The sequence below is a fragment of the Phycodurus eques genome, chromosome 15 (assembly GCF_024500275.1).
Source record: "Phycodurus eques isolate BA_2022a chromosome 15, UOR_Pequ_1.1, whole genome shotgun sequence".
Lineage (NCBI taxonomy): Eukaryota > Metazoa > Chordata > Actinopteri > Syngnathiformes > Syngnathidae > Phycodurus > Phycodurus eques.
Window position 1 is genome coordinate 5,046,948 of NC_084539.1, and position 24,014 is coordinate 5,070,961.

The window sequence follows — 24,014 nt, forward strand, 5'->3', positions numbered from 1 at the left end:
TGTGTGTGGTCTCATTGATTTTGAATAGTTTTAGGCGCAGAGTAAAACATTTTGGTCACACACACAAAAAAAGGACATAAACTTAACAAAATCACAACCCTGTAGCTTTATTTGAGCAATGAGCATTAATCTAATGCATATAAATGTGAAGAAATTTTTAAAAAATACAGCGGTAACACTCTGCCGTTACATTGCAGGAATGTTTACAATGATGCTCTATAGAAAAAGACCTACATGAATGTGACAGAATGTTTGAGTGGGCAGTTAAAAAGCCTTAAGTGTCCACTGAAATGTACCAAAAAAAAAAAATTCATCCTGCCTGATGCTGCTTGCTGTTTTCCCTCTACTCGATTACGTTGAATGTCGCCACGGGGGCTTTAGTCTCTGTTGCTGCAAAGAGGACAAAGACATCAGGATGTTGCAACAGATGTTACTTCCTGTATTCTTTTTAGATCAAGAACAATTTTACACCATATTTAACAAATACACTGCCTAACCCAAAAATATTTATTTTCAAAATATTTTGTTGGACTGACTTTAGCTTTCATCGCACCACGCATTGGCCAATGTGTCCCTTGAACTGAATCTGGACTCATCACACCACATGATGTTTTTCCATTGCGCTAGAGTCCAGTTTTTATGCTCCATTCACAAATGTATTCCCCCTGAAGTTTAACAAGGGTTCACCATTCCTGCAAGTCCTCTTTCCAATTATCCAATTATTCCAATGTTCACTGCTTAACTTTCACATTTTACTGTTGCATAGGGCTCATATAGACAACAATTCACACTCACATTCATACCTATTGACAATTAGACCCTTCAGTGTTTTTGGTGTGGAAGGAAGCCACCTGGAGAAAACCCATGCAAGCAGGGAAAGAACATGGAATCTATGCTGTCTGTGTCCCTGCAATACTTATTCATTAGAGGACCCTTATCTTATTATTATTATTATTTAAATTTAAACAAGGAGGATATTTACCTGGACAAGGTCCACCCTCAAAGACGATGTCATCGATGGCGATGTCACTCCTGACTGATGAACCTCTGGTTGCTTCAAACATAATCTGGGACAAAATGCAAGCAACCATTTGAATTCTCTGAATTCTGAGAAATCCAGATCATGGTAATAATCTGCGAAGGCTGAATCGAGGAGACTGGACTTTTCTTGTTTGTTGAAGATGTTTCACCTTCAATCTAAAAGACTTCTTCAATTGTAAACTTAGGTGTGGTGTCTCCCAGTTGATGTCTGTGGTGTGGTCAAATGAGGAGGACTGCTGGTTTAAAAGAGGTGTGGAAGAATACCTAACCCTATGTCAAACTAGAAAAGCCCTGTTTGGAACTGGGTTTCAAAAATGAAGATTGCACTTAGTTAATCTTCAACTGCCGGTAATACTAAAAAAGTGCACTGTATTGAAAAAGCCAAGTTTATTATAACTACAGCTGCATTTTTCCGCCTTGCCTGATGTTGGCTGTCATTCTGGTACTCCACTGTGGCCCTCAGCCAGGCGATGCTCTGCTCGCCGCTTTGTTGCCACAACAAAATGTCTCCTCCGTCTCTTTGTAGGTGAACACTGAGCTGGCCTGTGCTCGATCCGTACATGTGGTAGAAGAAGCGTAGACACCGAGGCCCCCTCGAGCCCCTGAGAGGGCGGGACAGCAGGCGGACAGTCTGGCCGGGCAGCATGGGAGATGCTTCCATGTACAGGTAGTATCCTGTCAACCAAAGACCATCTCATGAACTGTAAGTCTGCATGTGTTGCATTTGTGCAGTTTTGTGTCAATGCTGACAGACAAGCATTTGTACAAATGCTATTGTGCATGACAGCTGAGAATGAAACATTCATAATGTCCCTCTTTTTTCTTTGCCCTTCATACCAACCATCACTTCATCATTTGCCGATAGGTTTACTCAAATGTCAACGCTGTACTGCTCCTAGTGGGCATATGTGTGTGGTATCTAAGGAGGTATTTATTTCATATGAAGTGCTGCATAGTCCCAAAATAACATGTTATTTTTGTCATATACAGGACTTCACATTTAAATAACATTTTCATTGTAATGGTTGTAGTTTGCAGTGGCCGAGAACTGCACTACATCATGCTGGTAGCTCTTTCTATTATTATTCGGGGGTGGGGGGGCTTATTTGCAGTACATACAGTATAATGGAATTATAGAATTTCCCTTGTAATTAATAAAGTATCTCCTTGTCTGTATAATAGTCATTTATGCTCAGTGATGTCTCTGTATTCTTCATACTAATTTAAGGGGGAAATATAAATGTATAGTCAGTATAGGACAGTGATTCCCAAAGTGTGGTACGCCACATGCCATAGTTGTGTGGAGGCTCCCTCTAGTGGTATGCAAAAGAATCACTGAATTAAATATTCCGACTGTGTGTAATGTTATAGTAGCTTAAAACACAACGGTACTTAAGTATAATACATTTGCGTTTATTCTAAGAGAACTGTTTGTTTTTAAAAACACGTCCCATGTTTAACTTTTATGTGAAATCTATTTTAATAGAGTCATGTAGGTACAGGGCGGCACGGTGTTTGACTGGTTAGAGCATCTGCCTCACAGTTCTGAGGACCGGGGTTCAATCCCCGGCTCCGTCTGTGTGGCGTTTGCATGTTCTCACCGTGCCTGCGTGGGTTTTCTCCGGGCACTCCGGTTTCCCCACATCCCAGAAACATGCGTGGTAGGTTAATTGACAACTCTAAATTGCCCGTAGGTGTAAATGTGAGTGCGAATGGTTGTTTGTTTGTATGTGCCCTCCGATTGGCTGGCAACCAGTTCAGGGTGTACCCTGTCTCTTGTCCGATGTTAGCTGGGATAGGCACCAGCGCTCCCGTGACCCTTGTGGGGATAAGCGGCTCATTTAATGGATGGATGGATGTTACACTGACTTACAATAATATTAAATCTGGAATACCTTTTAGGAATAAAACCACTGCGTTGTTTTTGTTGAACACTTGAGGTTACTACTTTACTGTATTTTAATGTTGGTCATAATCGGGTACATGGAGAGCTGATTATTTTCGGAGGTGGGAGTTGGTGTAAAAAGTTTGACAATCACTTGTATAGGATCACAAAATCACTCGGCATTATTTCACGGACACATACACTGTATTTATTTAGATGAGTTGGTAGATTCTTACCGAGTCCACTGGTATGATCTCCTCTGGGTCCAGTGTATGAGGTTGGGGTGGGCCCTCTCCTCCACTCCCAGTCAGCAGCATCAGTCTGCTTGTCCTGAGTGTAACCACACAGGCCTGCTGCAAAGTCACAACATCCTGGAAGTGATGACGACATTCCTGCAGCAAGAAAACACAACAAATCAAATAAAATGCTCTGGTTGGTTTGTTTTTGTTCATTGCTGCTTCCTGTCAAAAGCCTTGGGTCAAAGACGTCTTGACTTACTCAAGAGTAACTCTTCCCAGCTTGGTTCGTTTAAAAGAAATCTCTGGAAGAAATGTTACCTGTCACCAACTCACAGTCTCCAAGGCTCATGGTGATGTCATCAAGAGCCACAGAGCCGCAGTCCCACAGGCTCCTGCAGGTGCTGACAAAAGCCACCTGAACAGGAAAGGCAAATTTTGAGCCTCCTCACTTGCATCACAAGAGTTTTAAACATCTATCAAATTCTGGTAGCTTTGAAATCATTGGTATACATGTGTGCAATGATTATTTTTACATCTGGATGAAGAAATGTTTTCAATGCTGAACAAAGAGTGATGGACTGGGTCCTGTATCAGCAGCTTCTTGGCATACTAAGGAGTCACGTGGTCCTTTTTAAAACTCTACTAGTCACAAATGCCCAAATGATACGTAAATGGACTATTGTGAGAAAAGGAAGGTAGAAGTTCATTTAAACGACTATAATATGTTCTCCTGCTACATCACGACTCATTATTCGCATCCCCATTGCATTGTGGATTTTTTAATGTTTTTTTTTTTTTTTAAAGTGTACAGTTTACAGCACCCATGTATAATACGCACCCCCAAAGTTGACCTAAAAATTCTGGAAAACCCTTCTACCTATGTATAATGCATGTTTACAATGCATGATTTTGCTTCTACCCATATATAAACTTAATGAGCACAATTGTACATATATGCAGTCATACGTACATACCCCTGTCATATTGGAATGAAATTGTAGGATACATCTTTTTTATAAACACAAGGTGGCGCTGGCATTTTAGAATTAAAGTGTACAGCTTTTTCATAAACAATAGATGGAGGCATACATGTTTAAAATGTGAAAGTTTTTTTTCCATTTGCCCCTATACCTGTCATGGCCCTGTGTTTCAAGTTATTTTTCTTTGTGTTGCAGTGTCTGGGTGGGCGTGGACATCGGTGACGCACCTGTCATGCATTGTAATCATCAGCCTTTTTAGGGGCCACCGTGACAGTATGTGGGCGTCGGAATACTCACTCGTTTTTGCCGCCGTTCCGACCGCTGTCCACATTTAGGCTCAATACGTTTATACCACACGGACCGTTTGTCGTGTCTCCCTGCGTTATCTGTTTTTGATTCTCTCTGGTGGTGAGTTCCTTTTAGTTTCGTATGTCTCGCCATCACACGCTCTGCCATTTAAGTAAAATTGTTTGGACCTCTGACCTGGAGTCTATTTTTTGAGATCTGCCCTTACGGCATTGCCGATCGTGACAGAATATTCCGACCAGAACTGGATCCCACAAACTCAGACTTTTTTCGCCACGCGTTGGCAAGTCAGGGACATTTGGTAGGAAGACACGAGACATCGTTACACGAGCTCAGGGAGGCAATTACGGCGTTAACGACCCATCTCAGTACACTGAGTTCTCGGGTTGATCAGGTGTGTGCACTTGGATTACCTCCGATTCTGGCAGAAGCACCTGCCACCAATACTGTGGCCGCGGTGCCACCCGTCAGGGAAGCTTGTCTCCCAAATCCACCTCGTTATGCTGGAGAGCCCGGCGGCTGCGGTCAATTTATTTATCAATGTGCCCTAGTATTTGACCAACAACCGGTCACGTATGCCCAGGATAAGACGAAGGTGGCTTTTATAATGAGTCTACTTACGGGTCAGGCAGCATCGTGGGCGATGGCGGTCAGCAGCGCCAACCCAGCGTGACGTTCCTCCTTCTCGGCATTCAAATCTGAACTGAAGAGAGTTTTTGATAACCCCGTCAAGGGCAAGGAAGCCGGTTGCCGGTTGTTGGACCATTCCCAGGGGGACTTGTCAGTAGCCGAATACTCCATTTCGTTCTGCATCCTGGCAGCAGAGAGTGGATTCGACGATGTTGCGTTGAGCGGCATTTTTCGTCGGGGACTCTGTCCTGCCGTCAAAGATGAGTTGGCGGCCCGGGACGAGACCACTAATTTGGAGGAGTTGATCGGACTAGCCATTAGACTGGACAATCGACTGAGGGAACGGCAGCGCGAGCGGGCGGCTGAACGGCGCATTTTTTTTGAGTCCGCTTCCCCGGGACATTCTTCATCCGCCATGGAAGACGCCACCTGTGTTCCCCCATCCACCTCGGCGTCGACGAGGGAGCCGGCCCTGGCCGTGGAGGAGCCGATGCAACTCAGCGGGGGGCGACTGGCGGAGACGGAACGTCGGAGATGCATGAGAGCGGGGGCGTGTCTGTACTGCGGCCGACCAGGACACAAGGTATCCTCCTGCATGGCGAGACCTTCACGGGGAAGTGACGCTATGCGTTCCAAGCAGAGCGGCCAGGTTGTGGTGACAGCGCCTTCTGCCTCCGGAAAGAAGAAAGAAGATGAGAACGCCTCTCATCGTGTGAGTATTTTGATGAAGACTTGGTATTGAGAACCAATACGAATTGAGAACTGGATCGAACAACAGGAGACTGCAATTGCTGGGCGAAGTATCGGGATTTGGCGCCAGTGTGAAGGTTTCCGCGTTGATTGACTCCGGAGCTGATGAGTGTTTTGTGGACTCCTGTGTGATAGAGACTCTAAATTGTCCACTGTACAGACTTAGCAAACCGAGAAAAGTTCTTGATTTGGATGGGCGTCTCCTGGCGGTTACAACACATATTACGGCTCCTCTGTGTTTAAAGCTCTCTGGTAACCACATCGAATCGCGGCGATTTTTTGTAATGCCCTGTCAATCTGCTCCAGTTGTGCTGGGATTAACGTGGTTCAAACTTCATAATCCAGATATTAATTGGGATCAACTACAGATTGTAAATTGGAGCCTATTTTGTCATTTTCATTGTCTGCAGTCTGCCATGTTGACTACCACCCCCCGTGTTCAAGACGAGCACATCGAATTGGCGAAAGTACCGGCTGAGTATCATGATTTGCAACTCGTGTTCAGGAAGGATCGCGCCCAGTCTTTGCCTCCGCATCGTCCATACGACTGTTCCGTAGAGTTGATTCCCGAGGCTGCATACCATGTGCGAGGCTGTATCAGATTTCCAAGCCTGAGCAAGAGGCATTAAAGAATTATATTTCGACTTCGCTAGCTGCTGGGTTGATTCGTCCCTCATCGTCGCCAGAGGGCAGCGGATTTTTTTTTTATCGATAAAAAGGACGGGACCCTGCAACTCTGTGTCGATTTCCGGGGTCTTAACGACATCACGATAAAAAATAAGTATCCTCTCCCGCTGTTGGACACGGCGTTTGCCCCTTTGCAGTCTGCAAAGGTGTTCACTAAATTAGATCTGCGAAAAGCCTATCACCTGGTGAGGATGAAGGAGGGAGATGAGTGGAAGACGGCGTTTAATACTCCATTAGGTCATTTTGAGTACTTAGTCATGCCTTTTGGACGCACGAATGCACCCGCTGTGTTTCAGTGTCTTATTAATGATGTGCTCCGGGACATGATAAATGTATTCTGTTTTGTGTACTTGGACGACATCTTAATCTTTTCCCGTGATCTACGTGAACATCGCCAACATGTCCGCATGGTGTTGCAGCGCTTGATGAAAAACCGTCTTTACTTCAAGGCTGAGAAGTGTGAGTTCCATGCGGAGTCGGTACAGTTTTTGGGGTTCATTGTGGAGAAGGGCCAGCTTCGGGCCGATCCAGCCAAGATCCAGGCTATGGTTGATTGGCCAACTCCAAAGTCTAGGAAGCAGTTGCAGAGGTTTTTGGGTTTTGCAAATTTTTATAGGCGTTTTATATGTGATTACAGCCTTAAAGTGGGACATCTGACAAGACTCACTTCCAATAAAATACCATTTGTATGGACCCCTAAGGCAGAAGTGACTTTTGATCATATTAAACAATTGTTTGTGAAGGCTCCTGTGTTACATCATCCTAATCCTGACCTTCCTTTTGTTGTCGAGGTGGACGCATCTGATTCAGGGGTGGGGGCGGTCCTGTCCCAGAGGTCCCCGGTCGACCAGAGGCTGCACCCCTGCGCCTTCTTCTCTAGGCGCCTGAGCCCTGCAGAGGCCAATTACGATGTGGGAAATAGAGAGCTGCTGGCCATTGTCCTGGCGCTGCAGGAGTGGAGGCATTGGCTGGAAGGTACGAGGGAACCTTTTCAAGTTTTCACCGACCACAAGAACCTGTCTTACCTCCGGACTGCTAAAAGACTCAACCCCCGTCAAGCACGTTGGGCCCTGTTCCTTACCCGTTTCAATTTCATCATCACTTACCGCCCTGGGTCGAAGAACGGCAAACCTAATGCCTTGTCTAGGCTGCATGGCCCGGCTGCTGTTCAGCCTGTTGTGGAGACCATTCTACCTGGGACCCGGGTCGTGGGAGCGCTTCAGTGGGAGGTTGAGAAGAAGGTGGTGGAGGCGGGGAGGGACGTCCAGGCCCTGGGAGGTGTTCCTGATGGCAAATTGTTTGTTCCGGTCGTTTTACGTCCAGAGGTGTTGAAGTGGGGACACACTTCAAGAGTCGCTTGCCATCCTGGGGTTAGTCGGACACTTTTCCTCATTTCCCAACGGTTCTGGTGGCAGGGACTACGCAGGGACGTTAAAGAATATGTTTCGGCATGCTCAGTGTGTGCCCGCAGCAAGATGTCCCATCGTCCTCCAGCTGGTCTTCTTCGTCCACTGCCCATTCCTTCCCGTCCCTGGTCCCACGTCGCCTTGGACTTCATCACAGGCCTTCCGCTGTCCGGAGGGAACTCGGTCATCCTGAGTGTTGTCGACAGATTCTCCAAGCACCCCTCCTTGTGGTCTTCTCACCTGCCTTGGGTGGAATATGCGCATAACACCCTCGTTTGCTCTGCTACTGGACGGTCTCCTTTCATGACTGCATACAGTTACCAGCCGCCGTTGTTCCCTTCTCAGGAGAGGGAGGTGGTCGTCCCGTCTGTACAGGTCCATCTCCGAAGGGCTCATCGGGTGTGGCGGGATGCAAGGGCGGCCTTGTCCCGTACTGAGGCTCGCAACAGGCAGTTAGCTGATCGTCATCGGATCTCAGCTCCTCCCTACCGTCCTGGTGAGAAGGTCTGGTTGTCCATACGAGATTTGCATTTGGCCGGGGCTTCTAAAAAACTGGGTCCTCGGTATATTGGTCCTTTTGAAATTGACTCTGTTGTTAACCCGGTGGCAGTTAAACTTCGACTCCCTCCCACCATGAAAGTTCACCCTGTATTCCATGTCTCCTTGCTCAAACCGGTTTCCTCCAGCCTTCTGTGTCCTCCAGCGGTGCCTCCTCCTCCCCCAGTGTACACGGTGGGTGAACTATTGGATTCCAGAAGAAGGGGCAGGGGTGTGCAGTATTTGGTCGACTGGGAGGGTTACGGCCCTGAGGAGCGTTCCTGGGTTCCCCGCTCTTGGATCCTAGATCCGTCCGTTCTCCGGGCCTTCCACTCTCTCCACCCGCAGAAGCCGGGTGGTCCGCCAGGGGGCGTCCTTTGAGGGGGGGGATACTGTCATGGCCCTTTGTTTCAAGTTGTTTTTCTTTGTGTTGCAGTGTCTGGGTGAGCGAAGGTGGTCGTGGACATCGGTGACACACCTGTCATGCATTGTAATCATCAGCCTTTTTAGGGGGCACCGTGACAGTGTGTGGGCGTCGGAATATTCACTCGTTTTTGTCCCGTGTTTGCCGCCGTTCTGACCGCTGTCCAAATTTAGGCTCACTACGATTATACCACACGGACCGTTTGTCATGTCTCCCTGCGTTATCTGTTTTTGATTCTCTCTTGTTGTAAGTGCCTTTTAGTTTCGTATGTTTCGCCATCACATGCTCGGCCATTTAATTAAAATTGTTCGGACCTCTGACCTGGAGTCTATTCTTTGGGATCTGCCCTTACGGCATTGCCGATCGTGACAATACCTATGAATAATGGGCACTATTAAGTTTTTAAAATTTTTTTGGGGAAAAAATGCGCATTTATAGACGAGAAATTACAGTACTTACTGACTGTAATCTCCTTGCATGGGGGAGCCTTTTATTATTTTTATTCATTTATTTTTGGTCCCGGCGGCACTTTGAGAAAGAAAGTTGTGTCTACCTAGTTTTAAAGTCGACTTAGCAGAGTTATACGACCCACACCCCCCCACCTCCAGTTCCACTTTCTCTGCTGACCTTGGCAGGCTGTGATGTCTGGAAGGTCACGTCTGCTGCTATCCAGATTCCTCTGGACTTCTCCCCCTGACTCCAGATCCTCTCCTCGCTGCTGCCCTGATTGAAGATAAACCTCAAGGGCTTGGTCCGTCTGGTTGAATCCTGCAATTTTTCTTGGGTGGTGAGTCACTTGAATATGTGCATTATTAGAGATGTCAAAACGTAAACTAAGTTTCACTTACCTCTCAAAGAGAAGTAAAATCGTAGGCAGTACTTCATGTTTGCAGCCAGTGTCGGACTGACTAAGCGACTCATGTAGCTGGACTGTGTGTTCAGCTGGGAGTGAGCCAACAAGAAAGTCCCTAAGAGACAACATACAATATTTGGATGTTTTGTAGGAACATATTTGCATTTTAAAGCTCGATCAACTACTTCCCGAAATGGGAGCATTATCATGTTGTGGCAAACAATATGTTATAATTGCATATTTGTTGTCAGGAAGGGAACTCAACCAAATACTACTCATGTCGGTGGAAAATAGGAAATATCCCAGTTGGAGCTTCTTAGGTCAGTGTTCCAGTCGTAAGTAAAAACAAAACGTAGTTACCAACCTCGATAAGGGTGTTTGTTATTTTGATTTTCAAACTGATCTACTTGGAAAGCTACACTGAAAACAAATCTGGCATTTAGTAATTATTTTTTTCAAATTGTTGAAAAATATTAGTTTGCTTGTTTCTCATTTATATCTATGGTTGAATGTATTTTGTTTACTGTCATTTAAATTTACAGCGGTGCACCAAACTGAAATGTTTCATTTTGACCAGAGGATTTTCTTTGTGATTTGTGTATCTATTAGGGACTTGAACAGAAGGAGCGATTGTTGACATTGATGAGAAAAAAAATAATAAACTTTACATTTTAGTAACGTTATGGTTGGTTTAAAATCATTTATGTTTCTAAACGTGTATCTGTCCTTGACTGGACTTAATATTCAGCCCTCGAATCCAACGCACTGTTCTCCGGAAAGTAAAGGCCATGTTGACGGTAACTTACTGAGGAGGAGGAACTGCTCCTTAAATGTATATATTACTCCCAGATAAACCAGAAAGACACAATAAAACATGATTAAATAACGACGGTAAAAGCTTGTACGAGTGTGTGTAGCTGTGTGTGTGTGTGTGTGTGTGACCACTGAAACTCACTGCTGTCCCTTCTCAGCCCGCCACCACAGCCTCAACTTCCACTACTACGCCGACGACACTCAGTTTTGCATCTCCACCAAACCATCTGATTTGGACCAACACCAAATCGTACGCCTTCATTCATTCTGGATATCGTATGCTTGAATTTTACCCCAACTATCTGGAACTCCCTCACGACCATAGGTCTCATTCATTAAATTTATTAAAATCTACTTTAAAAAAATAAATAAAATCACTATGTGGCATATCAAGGTTACGAGCAGTACACAGCATAAAAAAACATGGTCACATGGCACAAGAAGGCCCGCTCACAGTCCATCCATCCATTTTCTACCACTTATCCGGGTCGGGTCGCGGGGGCAGTAGCTTTAGCAGGGATGCCCAGACTTCCCTCTCCCCAGCCACTTCATCCAGCTCTTCCGGAGGGATCCCGAGGCGTTCCCAGGCCAGCCGAAGGACATAGTCCCTCCAGCGTGTCCTGGGTCGTCCCCGGGGTCTCATCCCGGTGGGACGTGCCCGGAACACTTCAACATGGAGGCGTCCGGGAGGCATCCGAGTCAGATGCCCCAGCCACCTCATCTGGCGCCTCTCAGTGCGGAGGAGCAGCGGCTCTACTCTGATATCCTCCCGGATGACCGAGCTTCTCACCCTATCTCTAAGGGAGAGCTCGGACACCCTGCGGAGGAAACTCATTTCGGCCGCTTGTATCCGGGATCTCGTTCTTTCGGTCACGACCCACAGCTCATGACCATAGGTGAGGGTAGGAACGAAGATCGACCGGTAAATTGAGAGCTTCGCTTTTCGGCTTAGCTCCTTCTTTACCACAACGGACCGATACAAAGTCCGCATCACTGCAGACGCTGCACCGATCCGTCTGTCGATCTCCCGTTCCATTCTTCACTCACTCGTGAACAAGACCCCAAGATACTTGAACTCCTCCACTTGGGGCAGGATCTCATCCCCGACCCGGAGAGGGCATGCCACCCTTTTCCGACTGAGGACCATGGTCTCAGATTTGGAGGTGCTGATTCTCATCCCAGCCGCTTCACACTCAGCTGCGAACTGCTCCAGTGAGAGTTAGAGCTCACGGCTTGATGAAGCCAACAGAACCACATCATCAGCAAAAAGCAGAGATGCAATACTGAGGCCACCAAACCGGACCCCCCCCGCTCACAGTTACCACCGTATTCATAGATCATTTTACAGTTGAGACTATGTGAGTACCAGGATGTACATATCTGGAAACAATGAGTCCCAGCCCAGGAACAATGATTCCCCGCAACATATCGCAGAATACAGATACAGTAATCCTCCGCTATATCACGGTTCCTGCTTCGGGGTCCCACTATAATGCAGATTATTTATTTTTTAATTCCGTTTCTACAATATTTTTGTGTTATCTCTTGCTCTCTCTCAATATATTGTGTTTCGGCTTGCCACAAGAGCAATTTTATTTAGAACGATATATTTTCCCAAAATCTCACGATAAATGATAGTATCGATGATTTGTTTAATGCCATTGATATAATGATATTAGATAATAATAATCAAGTTTAAAACAAAAAAAAAAATTATTCTAAAGAATATTGAACATTGGCATTGTAATGTAGAACAATAGATACCTTAAATAAATAAAACCGACCCAGGCTTTGTTCACAAAAAAAAATGCACATAAACAAATATTAAACAATATTCAGAGAGTCATTAACAGACTAAAGAGGCCCCAAAAAATGTCTTAAAGCCTGCCAAATTTTATTTAGTCGAAAGCTTGCTGGGTCGTGAGCGGCGCGGCTGGTGTGACCCAACAATAAAAATGTATCGAGTCCAGAAACAACTCCCGTGTCCATTGTACCTGTATTTATCGAACGATAACCCGCCCTACTCTGCCTCTGATTGGTGAGCATCAAGACACGATTTGTACTTTCAGCGTATTCTTCCTCCGATTCGCAGTGTGCGGAAGCTCTTCACCAACACTCACATACGTCGAGCGGGTTTTAAGCCATGCGTCTACGGATGCAGATTGAAATCACTTCATGCGTCCCTGCTAATTTTTGTGTGTCTCAGACACAGCACGCACATCAAACGAGATCCCTCCATATTTACTGGTTTTAATTTGAGTCTTTTACAGTGTACTCATGACCTACAAGTGTTTGTGGGTCGAAGAAACTTCTTATTGGAGAATATCATTGAAGTAGAAAGGTAGTTATCGAGATCTGACGCAACAGCTTGGTTACACAAAAATCCTGATGACGAAACTACTGTATAGAAAGCTGCGACAAGTCAAAAATAATTATCCTACCTGCTCCAGACGTGTGGTCCCCGTTTCTAAAAATATTGGGTTTTACAGACACTCTCCTCCACAATGATCCTGTCCTCTGGTCTTGTGTGTACTGGCACAAATCTGACTCAAAGTCACAGTTGGCAATGGAGGCGTCAAAGGTCGGGTCTGTCAGAGAGAAAAAAAAAAAAAAGGATTGTTTGGCTACACCTTAGTAATTCTATTATAGAAGGTCACTTAGGTGAGCCAACGTACCTAGACGATCGATCCTTTAAGTGGTCTGTGATGTTGATCGTCAAAATGATTAAATATTAACATTTAAAAGCAATACGAAAATGAAGTCTTTAATATTTGTTTCATACGACCATGTGTAAATGTTCAATCAGGTCAAACAAGAAAAGCTTTTAGTCGGCACTACAAAATGAAGATACATTCACATATAGCATTTTCATAAAATATGACCGTTCTGCGTCATATAAAAATGTAACATTGATATCTCTCGGCTCACCTGTGTCTGAGCTGCAGAACTCAGACGAAAATGAAATGTCATCAACAGCAACGTGCCCGCCTCTTGGGCTATTGAAGGACACCTCGAAAAGCACCTGAAGGGTACGACACACACACACACACACTGCATCAGGTGGAGGCTTTTTCTTCATAATTACCAGCCGATTTTGTGTGTCTCGCAAACACAACATTACAATCCATCCATCGATTGCTTGTTGTATATGCTTATTGTCCAAATCATACTATAAGTACAAATGCATGTTTGAAGAGCTCCTCCAATTCTTTGTGTATTCTGCATGTCTTTCATAAAAGTTGTCCAAAAACAAACAAGCAATCTGGGTCCAACAAGAAGAGCAGCTAAAATTAACTCTATTCAGCCATTCATCCATAAATTCTCTACGACTGCTTATCCCATTCAGGGTTGTATGACGCTGGCGCCTATCTCGGTCTCAGTCTCCCTTTCTTAAGGTTAGGGTTAGGTAATCATGTATCAGCCCATGGGCTGGTTGCCAGTCAATCACAGAGCACAATAAAATGGCAAAAAAAAAAAAAGTTACAAAGTTCAATCTGACCTGCACGGAGTACGGCGCTTTTAGGTCCACCTGCACAGGTGTCCACTCTCCTTGTGTCCCACTCCAGTCACTGGAGGTCTCTGGCTCCGCCCTCCACAGCTCCTGGTACTGACCCAGTCGGTCACGGGTGTAAACAGAGAAGAGGTTCCCTCCCTCGTCGCTGCGCTGATAGTGAAACGTTAGGCAGCCAGACATGGGCACCATGGTCATGGGAGACACCAGTTTGGCCACTTCTTTAAACGTTTTGGAGTAGATGGAGTCCACATACATAAAGTGACCTAAGAACCAAATTTCATGTTATTATTTGTAAATGAGTGGCATATGCTAAACTTGAAATATAAACCGTACAGATTTGGACAAGAACCTTTTTTTTTTTTTTTTTTTTTTTTCCTTTTTTCTTTTATAAGGCAAATGCTAACCACTACAATTACACTTTATAGCATCATGGTTCTATAAAATGTTGGATTTGTCCTCTACTTTGAACTAAATTGGAATTTATGATGACATTCAATAATAACAACAGAAGAGGCAGAGTGATGTCAGAGCACCATGTGGAAGACTATATTGATGGTGATCTTTGACATTCCAAATTGTCTCTTTTAAATTAAAATTATTATTATTTTTTTTACATTTTGATAATTAGGTGGCCAAAAAACCCCATCCGCATGCTTTGTTTTCTTGCACAGATTTTGGACAACTGGAGTCAATTTCCTGGTGCTCTGAACCTGGCACTAGTTATTTTAGTATACAGTATTCATAACTGGCAGATGTTGGCCAAAGAGCAAATCTAACCATGTGAGTCATGTGTTAAAACACTTTTAAAAAGCTGCCAGGCCTATGAAAATCCCATTTACTGTGTTTAAGCTAAATGACCCTGGAAGGAAAAGTGCAACGTAACATCTTACACATTTCCAACAAATGTAGTTCGTTCAATCAACAGTATGTGGTAATGCAACAGCTTTACAAAGATTTTGATGCTGCCCTAAAATATACTCTGTCGTTGCTTTATAACTCCATATTAGTGATAAATAATATTAGTGGGGTCACTGATGGTGTGAACAAAACTTGGTGGACCAGCCTGGACACCTTTTCTTGTGAGCAATAGCATCTGGGTGATTGTTAATGTGCTTGCAGGGCAGTGCCTAAACAGAACCAGCAGATATTAAGTGACATTACATATTACATATTTCAGTTGTATAATAAATCACTAATGATTTTTGTCATGTGTGGGATTTATAAAATTGCCACTGGAAGGAAAAGATGGAATTAAAAAAAAAAAAAAAAAAAAAAGCACCCCAGACAGTAGAGCGAGCACAGTTTTCCTAGTATGTAGCCAACATTTGCCTGTTGGTACTGCATCAGGTTTTCCATATAAAAAACTTTGGTCTCACCGAATAATGAAAAACTTGGACCACTGACCATAATACAATTAGTCGCAGAAGTATCACAGTGACAGATTGTTCATTCCAAATCCATTGTGGTGGAGTATAAAAAGAATATCTTTAAAGTGCTCTCATCGTCAAAGTAATTCTGAAACAAACTGTATGAAAGATGGCGTATTTTAAAAACAAGCCCATTTTTAATTGGTTTCTAGCCATAATTTCCCACTCACCTGTGCTGTTGTTGTGTGTGTAATCGTCTGGCAGATTGTTGTGAAGCAGCTGGCCTCCACCACCACCACCCACGAACCAGTTCACATTAGCATTCCACTGGTTATTGTACCCGCACAGGTGAGATTCCTCAAAGTCGCAGTCTACATGCACAATAGTGAGAGGACAGGGGATGTTTGTGAGTCTGTGCTTGCGCGTGCTTGGCTGCATCTGTTAAATGAATCCAAAACCATATTTTTCCACATCTATGCTGATGGTTAGAGGATCACTTTAAAGTCTCCTGTGTGTTCCACCTAAAAGTGTTGTAAATGAGCTCCAGCTGAGTGTTGAGCAGACCAGATGGGGAGAACACATGACGCTTGTCATACTGATTAAGGTCAAACCCCAAAAGGAAATGTGCTGGCCAGTCACATGTGCGACAGTGAATTATTTATATGAAACCCCAAATACAGTTTGATTGACATACAGACCACATGTTGTGCGAGTGAAGGAGTGACATCACTGACCCAGGCAGTATCCGGGATTTATGTGGATCTCAAAAATGGCCACGCTGCTCCCAGCCTTCTTCCCAGGTATCCCTTCGATAACGACCTACAGACAACATGTCCAGTAAAAGTAAACGTGACTTACCGTGAGGTGATGTAATCATATCAGAGTTCAGCTATCATAAACAGAATATATATATATATATATATATATATATATATATAGTGGTTCTATACGCATGTACACTAAACAGACCATACATACATCGGCCACAATATCATGGCCAACTGTGCAATAATATGTTATCCAATAGAAGAACTGTATCAAATATGTTCCCTTTATAAAGAATAATTAGTAAGTAAGAGTAATGCTCAGTTTTCATTGACACTCCCCGAGAGGTATTCAACATAATATTATTGTGATTATAATTTGCAGTGTAGAACCATACTTCATCATAGTAAGAGCTGTGTAATATTTCCTCAAATATTATGATATGACAGATGCAATATTATTAGCGACTGCTCTCATTATGACACAGTGATATGCTACACCGCTCCAAAAAACACAATATTGAACTGATTGCTAACTTCTTACTTCTGACGGTGTCAATCAAAACTGATCAATATATTCTCTATAAAGGCAAAGGCTCTTTTTATCATTCTCCTTATTTTATCATTTTTATCAAGTCAATCAACAAATAAACACGGTGAGAATTGTTTTTCATTTAAATAGAATGAAATATAACATCAAAAGGATCTAGCCTTATATATTTGATGCTATAAAAGTAAAACAGATTGTATTATACAGAAGTACAGTATTACAGCAATAACTGTTAACCCTACAGGATTAACAATTCATTATTATGGTTGTCGTTTGCAATGGGGTAGGAGAGTGGTGTAGTGAAAAGGGTTTCCGATTCGCATTCAAATTGGTATAGAACAATTGAAAATGATCGAATATATGTTTTTAATATCTACGTGGCAGGTGCATAATGGTAGAAATTGCTCTCTCTAATGCGGTATAGTTCGAGACCTGTGTCAAAATATATTGTTAAATCAACACCCCTCTGAGAGAGTCACTCAATCTGTAGTGGATCTCATTAGCTTGTACATTTGTACTCACTAAAGTGTCCAGTGAGCGTACATTGCATGTACAGTATTCTCTCATTCATTTTCTATACTGCTTATCCTGTTAAGGGTTGCCTGGAGCTGGAGACTATCCAAGCTGAGTGGCGAAAAGCAGACTACACCCTAGATCGGTTGCCAGCGAATCGTTCGCACTCACAATCGCACTGTCACGAAGTGGGAATTGAAGCTATGGACGTTGGGTAAGTGAACCACTCCGCCGTATCGTAATTTGCATCACCAACCTCTCACTCATATCTAAAAGCTGCCAAACAAACACAGTGCTTCTAATTTGTTTAACGCATTTATAAGTAGAAAAAGCAGCATGTTCTCTTATGTCATAATGTGGCGAGTGATCTAATTTCTTAGCAACTATTTAGTCTGCGAAAGAAAAAGTTGTTTTTCAGACCAGTCTCCACATTGAGCGAAACTAGGTATCATGACACTCTTACAAATAAAAATGTAACATACTTAAACGTCCCCATTTTACTACTGTCATATTTCTCCCCCCTCTGGTCTGGCCTCAAATGTGTTTATGCGCTCAGGGGCCTACATGTATAGTCCAGACATGACTCATCCTCGTGTCGATCATGACCTTGTCAAAGTCCGAGCCACCTCTGCGCACAACATAAACATGTGCTCTACTGTTCCCACACAATGTTTACATTACTTTGCCACACTCTTTGTATCGACCTCAATCAGGGCCTGCATGTGTAATGTCAACCTACTCCTACCTTCTTTTCACAACGCGAAATATTTGACTTCCACTGCAGTTGTTTTGTCTCAAAAGGTTAATAACTTTGGGACTTGTAATGTTTGATTCTACTTCATCAATTAGGCATAATTAGAACAACACACCTCATAGATCCTGCAGTTATTTTGCATATATTGTAAAGTATGACACCAAAAGCCATTTTCCTGTATGTTTCCCATACCCAAATTAATTAAATTAAGACACCTACAGTAGCCTGCTATGGTGCTGCTATGAAAGCGTGTTAGGCAATCACCAGGTTTGTTGTTTTCGCAATGCTGTAATGACCATATTTAACGAGCGAGAAATCCCTCAGTAGTTTGTTTGCAGACTTAGGGAGATGGGAAGTAAGGACAGGCAGTGGTGGGCGGGCCTTGTGGTTGCATCCATTGATGTCACAGTAATTCAAATCGTCAAAATAATTTCCTGTATCTTCACCTTTATCCAGCTCCTCAGCAATTGTTAAAGAGCTCTTCCATGACCAACGTTTTTACTGGGTTATTTTGTGCTCACTGATGGTTTTGTCAGGGGTGCCAAACTCATTTGTGACGCAGCCACGTCTTAGTTATGGTTTTCCTCAGAGGGCCATGACTGTAAACTCATATCGTTACATATATAGTTTCCCTGCCTTTGATTGGTTGTATATATTTTTAGCAACAACATTGAATTCCAAATCAGAAAGTATGGACGATAGTGGCAAGCCAATATTTTACTGTTATGTTTATGTTAAAAAGGCATTTGTTGAAAATAAATGCTCGTATTGTTTTAAGCGAAGACAATTTGCAGTTTCCGAACCGATTTTCTGCCAATGTAGCAAGAAAGATGAAGTACTCATTGTACAAATTTTTGCTTTTGTGGGGCACATAAAATTATGTAGTGTGCAAGATCTGGCCCCTGGGCCTTGAATTTGACACCTGTTGCTCTATTTTTGTAGACCGCACACCTGCGGCATGCCGCAAATGCCAGGAGATATGGATTTTTGTGTAAGCGCAAGGCTGGCTGTGCTCATTTTTGCCAATTTGGCAGACCAGTCTGCGCCAAGATGGGTAATCCAGCGCAGTAAAGGAGTGTCCTTGGAGAGGCGTCTGGCAGAGTAACAATTTGGTATCATAAATAATCTAAATTTACGCCTGCTCAGACCACATCTAAGTGAACTGCTCATTCTGTATTTAATAAGGGTTCCTGCTCACATCTTATGTTGCCACACCATGGCCAGAGCAGTAACAATGCTCCACTCACGCATGAATTGCTGCGGTTCTGCACCGTTGCTGCACTTATGGATCACCTCTTTCACGTAGAGAATCTGCATTTAAAGGGAATGGGAGGAGCCGCTTTGATTGGCAGAAGTCACCAATAAACACTCCCACAGTGGCACACCCCGCCCACCCTCAGATCCACCGGCTTGTGCTGATCTATGAATTATTCATTCGTTCATTCATTCATTTTCCATTCCGCTTATCCTAACTAAAGGTCGCGGGCGTGCTGGAGACTATCCCAGCTATCTTTGGGCGAGAGGATGGGTACACCCTGAACCGATTTGCCTGCCAATCGCAGGCCACATATAAACAAACACCTAGGGACAATTCAGAGTCCTCAACTAACCTGCCACACATGTTTTTGGGATGTGGGAGGAAACCGGAGTACCTGGAGAAAAGCCACGCAGGCACTGGGAGAACATGAAAACTCCACACAGGTGAGGCCGGATTTGAACCCAGGTCCTCAGAACTGTGAGGCAGATGTGCTAACCAGTCATCCGGCATCTATGAATCATCCGTCCATCCATTTTCAACACCGCTTATCCTGGTTAGGGTCGCTGGAGCCTGTCCCAGTCGACTTCGGGCAAAGGGCGTAGTACACCCTGAACTGGTCGCCAGTCAGTCGCAGGGCACATTTGACACAGACAACCATTTGCACTCACATTCACACCGTCACTGAGTGGGAGCTGATCCCACGCTGCCCGCGCCAAAGTCAGGCGAGTGTACTACTACACCATCAGTGACATGTATGAATAATTATTATTATTATTATTATGGTGGTTTAGTGGTCCTGACTTACATGCAGGCAGTGTCAGTGATGGTGTGAATGTGAATGCTGATGTGTTGCTAAATGCCCTTCGATTGTCCACGTTTGTCTGCCTTTTCGCCCGAAATCAGCTGGGTTAGACTCCGGTTCTGTACTGGACAAGCATCTGGATGAAACAGATGGATGGGTGACTTTCTATGTCAAAAAAAAAATTAGTGGGGGCCTCAGACTTTTGCGCTGCAGTGAACATTTTTGGTGTGTTAAAACGTGAACAGTATCAAAACTGGGTTACAAATACTGGCAATAAACAACTTGTCATGTCAGCTAGATAAACTATAGACTCCAAACACATTTGAGATCAAATGAATGCTTTTTACCCGAGCGGTCTCGGTGCTGTTGTACAGGTCCATGCTTGCAATGACCCAGCTGTCTGATGGCGTTTGGCTGCTCCACAGCAGCCTGTCAAAGCTCCGTCCCTCTGTGCGCTGCAGGACTTGCAGGCTTCCTGTGCCGCTGATCTGGTAGACCAACCTCATGCAGCTCCACTCACTCTGCTCCAGAACCGGACTCAACAAGACTCTCGTGGCATCTGTACGTATGTCCAAGTCCTGGTCGTCATCCAAAGCGGCATCAACAGCGATGAAACGGCCTGAAATATACGAGGAAATACTGTGACTATTAGATGGATATCAGTTGACACATGAAAAAGGTAAAGTAAGTTATTCTAAAACGAGGTTAGGGTTGTAAAATCTCCACCATTGATGTATTTTTGGCTATCACACAGCAAGAAAAAAATACTACTACTACTTTCTGATACTATCAAAGTATTAAAATAAGTATTAATGATTATTATTGGAGAAGTTTGTGAATAACCATTAATTTTGCTGTAATTGCTATCGTTGGAACAGAAGCAGTTTCATTAACTTAAGGTCTGATTTCTAGCTATATGATTTCTAAAATTCTAATTCTGACGTTTGAAAGCTCACAAAGATCTCATAGTAATTTTGTTAAAAATGCAGCTCACATCTTGAAATAATGCAGAATTTTAGTTGCATTATTTCAGCCCCCAGAAATAAATGGAAAAAATGGGAATGCCCGATTCACAGACTTTGATTTATTTCTGTGGGCTCAAAGCATAATGATTTGCATGCTTAATATTAGTTTTTTTTATGGCATGATCCAGCTGCTGAGATTCTCATTTGTGAGTACTGAAGAAGAAAATTACAGAGATCTACAATAAGTAAATTGTGTCTGTTGCAGTAAATAAATGATCCAATTATCATTCATCAGCAAGCTTTGATCACTCTATATAAACAGAGCCGTCACGATGTGATTGTTCGCAGCGCTCTTCTCTTCTGGATCGAGTGCAGAGCCGACCCATTGAGAATGCTTAAATGTGCTCTTTCACAGAGTCCAGATGTTCAAGGATGTTGGAATCAATGGAGACCAGATGTGGCTCCTCTCACCAGCATTAAAAAGTGCGAGCCATCTCCATGGACAAATGCAACATTCTGCACTTTCATTTGTGGTAAATTTCGAAAAATGACAAATAGGAGAGCTGAGGATACAATGTGACATATATGAAATGACCCCATTACCATCTTTGTGTAGGGTCCAGCTGCTAAAATCTGCATCTGACATGTAACCGCAGGTGTTGGCTTCAAAGTTGCAGGATCCCGGCAGCAACTCCTTGTGGGCTTGGATGGCGGCTTGAGGGGAGAGGGAGAAAACAGCGAACGGCAAGTATGAATCACAGAAATTGGCATTAACAAAAACATATCCTCATGCACTAGCACTGGCATCACCATTCAGAAGTACTTACCAGCTAGAGCCAAAAGGTAGAATGGAAGCATTGCAAACTTTGTTGGTCAAATCTATGATGAGATAAGGAAAACAAAACAAAAAAAAAGAAGAAAACAGGTTTTTCCTTAAGCTTTGCGGTCTGTCGCCTGAGTGTCTCTCCAGCTCACAGACTGGCAGCACATTGTAGTGCTGACTGTCCCGAATGTGGGAGTGGGTGTGTGTGAGAGAGAGAGAGAGAGAGGGAGAGAGAGTATGAGAAGGAAAGTGAATGGGTGGAAACAATTAATGGAGGATGATGAAAGAAAAGAAAAGGAAAAAGAAGACGCCAATGAGATTTGGAAGTATTAATGTGGGAGGAGCTTTCAGCCCATACAGGACTTTCTAAATTGCTACTGGAAGTATTAAAAACAGCAGAGGTATGGACAACGATGTTTTAGAACCATGTTTCAAACATATGTACCTTAGTGATGTCACAGTCACTCTAAATCGAGAAAAGTTGGAACATGCTTTGACAAAAACAATGGACTTGTGTAGCTTCTATTACATTTTGAATTTTTTTTTTAATGAATATTGCCTTCAGCTCTTTCCCCTCAAGGAAAAATCTGTTCTGCAGCCTGGGAGCGCATCCATCCATCCCTCCATCCATGCATCCACCCATCCATTTTCTGTAGTTCTTGTCCTCGTGGGTGAGCTGGAAAAATGAAAAAATCATTTCCAATTTTTTTTACAAAATATTGTAGTTTTTCCACAGTTGGGGAATTTTGGGGTTTTCTTTGCTGTAAAATCTAATCCTCAAAATTACAATCCCAATTCCAATGAAGTTGGGACGTTGTGTTAAACATCAATAAAACCAGAATACAATGATTTGCAAACCATGTTCAACCTATATTTAATTGACTACACTACAAAGACAAGATATTTAATGTTCAAACTAAACTGATAAATGTTATTGTTTTTAGCAAATAATCATGACCTTAGAATTTTATGGCTGCAACACGTTCCAAAAAAGATGGGACAGGTGGCCAAAAAGACTGAGAAAGTTGAGGAATGCTCATCAAACACTCTCCCCTACCAAAAACTCTCCCCTACCACAACCTTACAGTCTGTAACCTCTTTCAGATTACATCGTCTGCACAAGATGTAATCCACCTGCGTGCTTCTACCTCCGCTCTTGTAGGTCACCCTATGTTCCTCCCTCTTCTGGAAAAAAGTGTTCACTACAGCCATTTGCATCCTTTTTGCAAAGTCTACCACCATCTGTCCCTCTAAGTTCCTTTCCTGGTTGCCGTACTTACCCATCACTTCTTCATCACCCCTATTTCCTTCACCAACATCTCCATTAAAATCTGCACCAATCACGACTCTCTGTGGCATGCTCAGAACTACTTCATCTAGCTCCTTCCAGAATTTCTCTTTCACCTCTCGGTCACATCCTACCTGTGGGGCAGAGCCACTAATCACATTATACATAACACCCTCAATTTAAAGTTTCAGCCTCATCACTCGATCTGATACTCTTTTCACCTCCAAGACATTCTTAGCCAACTCTTCTTTTAAAATAACCCCGACTCCATTTCTCTTCCCATCTACACCATGGTAAAATAATTTAAACCCTGCCCCTAAACTTCTAGCCTTACTGCCTTTCCACCTGGTCTCCTGGACACACAATATATCAACCTTTCTCCTAATCATCATGTCAACCAAACTCCCGAGATTTTCCTGTCGTAGTTCCAACATTAAAAGTCCCCACATTCAGTTCTAGGCTCTGTGCTTTCCTCTTCTGTTTCTGCCGAAGAACCCGCTTTCCACCTCTTCGTCTTCTTCGACTTCAACCCACAGTAGCTGAATTTCCAACAGCACCCTGCAGGTTGACAGCGCCGGTGACGGACGTTGTTAACCCGGGTCACGACCGATCCGATATGGAATTCTTTGGATGAACGCTCATATTTGTTTGGCAAAGTTTTAAGCCGGATGCCCTTCCTGACGCAACCCTCTTCATTTATCCGGGCTTGGGCCCTACAGTTTGCACTGGCTTGTGCCCCCCATTGGGCTGCATTTCCAGGGGTCCATGATTGACGGTGAAAATTAAATGGCCATGGAATTTTTGGCTTTCGATAATAAAATTACTTTAAGCAGACTAAATCCTTCCGATTTGATGACGCTTAAAG

At 43.6% G+C, this 24,014-nt stretch overlaps 1 protein-coding gene across 1 annotated transcript; it reads right to left on the minus strand.

The window, feature by feature from the left end:
- Positions 1 to 62: 62 nt before the first annotated feature.
- On the minus strand, positions 63 to 22,451 carry LOC133413606 (MAM domain-containing protein 2-like). Its single transcript, XM_061698188.1, is given in 16 exon segments — positions 63 to 390; positions 983 to 1,067; positions 1,463 to 1,716; positions 3,163 to 3,318; positions 3,484 to 3,580; positions 9,513 to 9,611; positions 9,613 to 9,653; positions 9,734 to 9,853; positions 12,993 to 13,139; positions 13,480 to 13,573; positions 14,051 to 14,328; positions 15,663 to 15,803; positions 16,167 to 16,251; positions 20,421 to 20,692; positions 21,642 to 21,752; positions 21,866 to 22,451. Coding segments are annotated over 16 exon segments (2,058 nt in total). The 5' UTR covers positions 21,897 to 22,451; the 3' UTR covers positions 63 to 343.
- Between the last annotated feature and the right edge of the window lie 1,563 nt (positions 22,452 to 24,014).